The sequence below is a fragment of the Hipposideros armiger genome, unplaced genomic scaffold (assembly GCF_001890085.2).
Source record: "Hipposideros armiger isolate ML-2016 unplaced genomic scaffold, ASM189008v1 scaffold_1015, whole genome shotgun sequence".
In the NCBI taxonomy this organism is placed as follows: Eukaryota; Metazoa; Chordata; class Mammalia; order Chiroptera; family Hipposideridae; genus Hipposideros; species Hipposideros armiger.
The window spans coordinates 450,624-456,688 of NW_017732365.1; the positions used below are offsets into that span (position 1 = coordinate 450,624).

At 33.7% G+C, this 6,065-nt stretch overlaps 1 protein-coding gene across 2 annotated transcripts in view; it reads right to left on the minus strand.

The window, feature by feature from the left end:
• The window catches only part of PPP3CC (protein phosphatase 3 catalytic subunit gamma), a 52,354-nt gene that overhangs the window by 17,488 nt on the left and 28,801 nt on the right, over positions 1-6,065 (minus strand). For both annotated transcript variants that reach the window (XM_019631580.1, XM_019631579.1), the window contains exons 8-9: positions 4,583-4,708; positions 3,505-3,576 (exon numbers count right to left, since the gene is read on the minus strand). In XM_019631580.1, the coding sequence (XP_019487125.1) occupies positions 3,505-3,576; positions 4,583-4,708 (198 nt within the window). The remainder of the gene's footprint in view (positions 1-3,504; positions 3,577-4,582; positions 4,709-6,065) is intronic.

Genomic DNA, 6,065 nt, shown 5'->3' on the forward strand with positions numbered 1-6,065 from the left:
TGTTCACCATCTTAGCTGTAGAGGGCAGTGTCATTGGCCCTCATGTGGGATCCGAACCAGGGACCTGCTGCTCAGATCTGGCGTCCCAAGCCAGCTCTTAATCAACGCGCCACTCAGCCGGCCCGTATTTTAGAAAGTTTTTATTCATTATCTCTTCAAATATTGGTTCTACCCCACTCTTTCTGCTCTGGGACTCCAAACACACAGTTGATAGGTCTATTCACTGAATTCTCTGCCTCTTAGGCTGTTTTTTTGGTATTTTACATTTTCTCTTTTTGGTTTATTCTAGATTGTTCCTTCTGACTTATCTTCTATTTGATTTCTTCCCTGTTTAGCTTTTTTAAATCTGCTGTTAATTCATCTGTCAAAAATTTTAATTTATTTTATTTTTCATTGCTAGAATTTTCTTTTGGTGTTTTATCAACTGTTACATCCCCTTTTATAATTCATAGTTATATGCCAAATATGTCAAGCTAGTCTTTTATGTTCTTAAACATAGTAAGCACTGTTTTGTTTTTAGCACAATTATTTTAAAGTTTGGTCTGATAAACCCAATGTCTGGAGAACCTTGGTGGGGGGGGTGTCTGTTTTAATTTTTTCTGTTTCTGCTGGTTCTCATTCATGCCATTATGTCTCTTCGTGTGCCTAGTTATTTTTGGTTGTGAGCCATATGTTATATTTGAAAGACTGTGGTAATTTAAGGTCTTACATGATGTTATCTTAGTCCAGGGAGGTTTGCTTTTGCCAGGTGTCTAGGACTACCTTTTTAAAATTTTAGTAATTGAAATTATTTGAAGGTTCTATTTCCAGTTCATCCTTACTGTTACATAGATGCAACCTTTGGGGGGGTCTCAAACCAGTAAGCAGAAACTTGCTGCCACTCACATCATCTTTGGCAAGCCATGAACCCCAACTGTTTTAGCTTCTATCAAGAGGGCAGGCTCAATCTCTTAGCCCCCTCTTTTGAAATTCATGAATGCCTTTAGGAAAGAAATAGTCCCAAATGTTGGTCTTACTGCTCTGAATTTATGCCTTTTTTCCAGATCTTAACTTGGTAATTCTTTATTATTTTGTTACCTTTCTGAATGCCTTTAAAGAAAATTTTAAAAATATTTGTCTCGCTTTTCTAGTTGTCTTAAGAGTCTGAGTTGAGTTAAACTATCTTGTCTGGCATTACAAAAGTGGAAATAGTTAGTTTATAACACTTAAATAAAACCAAAATTGAAGTGTGGTTTTAGTGTGGTTTCAGGAAGGACTGGAATTAGAAGTGTGGTCAATTCACCATCTTAACCTACAAGGTTATTTGTCATGCCTTTCAAAAACAAAATTTTAAAGCATATATCAGCTTATATTCACATTTTATAAAAAATGGGAATGAGAGGATTCTACGTATTTACTTTTGCATTTGACAGAATAGCTAATAGATTTTCCATATTATCATTAGATTTTCCATATTAGCACCAATAGCTCTGCTTCATTCTTTTCTTCCAAGTAGTTGTACTTTATATCATTCAGTCTAACTCAACAAAAATTTATCTATTATGCTCAGTGCACTATACTTGGTTTTAGGGCCATTCTAGTAAGCAAAAATCATTTTGTCCCAGCATTCAGGAACTTTACAGTTGAATGGGGGTAAAATATATTAATCTTATAATAATATAAACAAATGTAAAATTGCAACTGTATCAAATACTAAGGAGAAGTTAGCACCACTGATATGAGAGTGCATCGCAGGGGTATTTGATCTAGTTAGGGAGGTCAGAAATGTCTTCCATGAGGAAGTTACGATAAACTGAACAGGAGAAAACTAGAAGAGAAAGGGAGAAAGGAGACTTGCATAAAGGAAATAATATTCCACGTATAAAATCTATCATATGGATATATAATTGATTTACCCGGCTGTCCTCTGTTTTGAATCTTTTGCTACTACAGATGATGCTTTGAAAAATATTCCCATATACAATTTTTGGCATAATTTTGTAAGCATAGCCTTATGATAATCAAGAAGAATTTCTTAAAACATACAATAGAGTTTACAATAATTTCCATATCCACTTAAATATGAATATAAATTTTACTAGATCTATTTTTTACATGTTTCATCTTCTCCTAATTTAAATTATTTATTTTGCTTTAATTTTTACCTGGCTCCCTTTTTGCTTAAGAAGAACTGTTCCCTTTGTAGTGATCTCTACCCCATACGTAAAGGTACTCACAAGCTATGTACATGTACCATCTACTCTGCACCTTCCACGTGGAATCTGAAGCATAAGTACATATAGGACTCTCCTCTGTATTCTCAAAGTAAGCTAGGCTTTCTCCACTATGTTGACAGTGTACCCTAACAGTTGAGTGAATCACCTTAGCGCAGAGCTTAGACAGAATAAGACAGAAGTTTGCGCTCAGGTACTACCATCTTTCCAAAATCTTCTGCATTCTCAGATAATTTAGGACTAACTTTTAAAATCAAACCTCCCACAACACACTAGGAAAAAAATACTTGGCTCCATATGCAACAAAATGTTACTATATAAAGATCCCCCAGAGACCAATAAGAAGAAAAACAAACAAACAAACAATGGACAAAAAGTATGACTTGACAATTCACAAAAGAGAAATAAAATAAACGTGGTCAATAAACACATGAACAATGTTCATTAGTCATCATACAAAAACAAATTAAAAATTTAAAAACACCAGACTATAAAAATTATAATATGCAGTATTGGAGAGAGCACTGTGAACTATGCATCACATACACAAAATGTAAACTGGTAGCCTTTCTAGAGATTATGTGTATCCAATTTAAAATTGTAAGTATTAATTGACACAGATATTCAATTTCTAGAAATTTATCCTATGGAAATAATCAAGAAAATGTTACTGTTCATTTCCTAATACTGCTTTCTTTTCTTTCATACCATAGATCAACATCTGACTTATATTTATTATGCTTGTCTTCCCTCCACTAGAATATAAGCTTATTAAGAGCAAGGATCTAACAGTACATATCAGGCATGTAACAAATGTTGGTTATTGACACAATGTGCAAAGATTTATCTGTAAAAACGTTTAGAACTGTGTGGGGTTTTAAATAGAAAAAGTTGGGGGGAAAATATCCAATATTGAACAGCAGGGGGTTGGTTAAAACAAAGAACAATTGTCATGAACAACTATGTACCCATTAAAAATTAGGCTACAAAAAAAGTAAATGTCATGATACTATCACATGACCTCATTTTTGTTAAAAAGAAAAAAGAGAGAACAAAAATATATGCAAAGATAAAAGACAGTAACACAGTATATATACACCAAAATATTATCAGTGGATATCTACTGAGATGGTAGGATTATAGGTCACTTCTTTTCTTATTCTGTATTTTTCAATTTTTTTTTACATTGAACACAATTCTTTTATAATAAGAAAAAAATTATTCAAAACAGGTTAAAACAAAAACCAAACCTTCTTCATTTCTAGTTCAAATGAGGAAAAGGCAAGTTTACCTTCAATTTCATCATCGGAAATCAATTCATCATCAGAGCATATGTTGAGAATGTTAACCAGCATCTCTGTGACTATACAAGACAAAACAGCCCAAAATTTACACAATTAATAAGGTACTTTCTCCAAAATGATGTGGATATCTAAATAAACATAGATAAAAATGACTTGTTAAGAGTAGCTATAAAGAATAGCATTAAATATAGACCTTCAGGTTTATATAGAATTTGGGGAGATTACTTGCTGCATTAAAAGTCTGGAGTCTTTGAAGATTCTATTGCATAATCACTTGATTTCATTAGCGTGCTACCCAGAGCCTTTTCCTCACTGATATGCACATGAAAAGATTTCTTGCTATTTTGTAAAGAAGTTAAGCCACCAGATCTATGTCCAACAGGCTTATTTTATATTTGTATAGCTCAGGGGTCCACAAACTTTTGAGATGGAAGAGCTGCCAGGGGTCAGCAAACTGTGGCTCTCGAGCCGCAGGCTCTGAAGTAAAATTGAAAATTAAAATAAGACTATCATAGTTTCATTTATAAAAATTTTAAAGGATATCATTCACATAATGGTGATTACGTAAAAATATATTTATGGCTCTCAAATAATTTTTAAATTGTTGTGAGGGACAGGATTGGCTCTTTCAGGGGTCGGCAAACTTTTGAGATGGAACGTACCCAAAGAGCTGCATGTGGCTTGCGAGCCGCAGTTTGCCAACCTCTGGTCTAGCTTATTTGTATAGGTGTACAAATAAAACTCTAAGGACATTTCCTATTTAAATTTCTTTATCGCTGAAGACATCACTGAAGGGATGGTGTAATGACTTATGTTATTTTAACATCTCAATCACAGTAGGACAGCTAATTAAAGTTGACATTTAGAACAAGAAAAGCATAATAGACTAGAATTATAATTTAAAAATCAATTAAGTGCCATTTAAAAACCTTTATAAAAAACAAAGAAAATTAGAAAACATTTCTGATAACTTAAAAAAAAACAAACCAGTCTGAGCCATCAGGGGAATCATGCAAATATATAGTGTGCTCTTGTCACTAATTAAGACAACTTTAGTTCTCTTACCTTTTTCACCGACAAAAGGCAAAGACCACGTGAAAACATCCATAAAGTTTGGAAGCCAGTAGGGGTGTGGAGAACAGTTAAACTGCCTGATATTCATGACATTGTTTTCATATTTTAACACAGCAGCTAAAAACGAAAAAAAGCAGGAAAATGTGGCACAGAGGAACATGACATGGCAATTGGTCGGCTTGGAACAGCTGTGTACCTACTACACAGAATTCAGGAAGTTACTTTCATTTGTAAATTTGGGACTCGGTATTTCAGAGCAGATGAAAAATCTTAAAGCATTTTATATATAGTTCATTCTTTTAAGCATTATCCCAAGGAACAAAGTTACCTGAAGAGCTCATATAATAAAAGTAAGTACAATAGAAACCGTGCTCTGAAATTTCAAAGGGTCACTTACACAGTTACTACCTATAGAAAGCTCAGGTTTGTCCTAATTTTGTCAAAATTTGTCATAATTTCATACAACACAGTGGATAAACAATGTCCATCTCTCCTATACTGTCAGAATATTGCTAGCACTCTATAAATGTTTAATATTAACCAGTTCATAAATTTTCACATACACTTTGGGACCAAACTGATTTTCTTTATACTTGAAAAGTTTTAATATCTAATTCCTCAGTCTCCATCACCAGCAATACAATGTTGTTTGCACTATTCTCTGAATTATTCTTACTGTGATCATAAATAAAATAGGGTCTAACAGCTCTCTAGAAGTGACAGATATAGGTCATCTTCTGGTTCCTGTTTCTTTCCTTATTATAGGAAAGCCTAATAGTCTCAAAATTTAAGTCACTGAATGTCTAAAATGTACACCATAGATTATAAAGAAAATGCATGAAAACAGAATCTCCGGTTTTTAAAAACCTAACACTGGCTACAATGTACATGTCCAATTATTTTCATGTGTAAATATTTTATTTAGGTTAGATGACTATATATTTACTCAATAATTCCCTCAATCTACACGGGGCAAAGGTGAGAGGTGGGTCTTAACAGTGGATGATTAGAAATGAGAGCTTAAAACCTGCTTTTGGGTATCCTCCCAGTGGACACATATAAAAAAATAAGGATAGAAATCTTTTAAAATCATGACTTAAGGGTCTTTCATATACCCGGTGGAACTAAGAAATACCTGTTAGTACCAATAAATCTAAAAAATATTCAAGAAAGAAAAGCAACAATAGAAGAAAGAGAAGGAAAGGGGGATAAAGTTGCCTTTTTCAAGAAAAGAGGTACGTGTATGGTGAGTAACTGAGAACCACCAGAGTATTTCTGGTGCCACATTTTCTGCCTTTTTCCTAAAAAATGCTTAAGAAACAATCAAGGAAAATAAGATTGTTTCAAGATAGTTACTAATTATGTCAAAGTCAACAGAAAAAACTCAGGTAGAATGGACTGTGACTTTAAAAGTTTACTAATTATGGGCCGGCTCAGTGGCTCAGCTGGTTAAGAGCTCGCTTGGGGGCCGGCC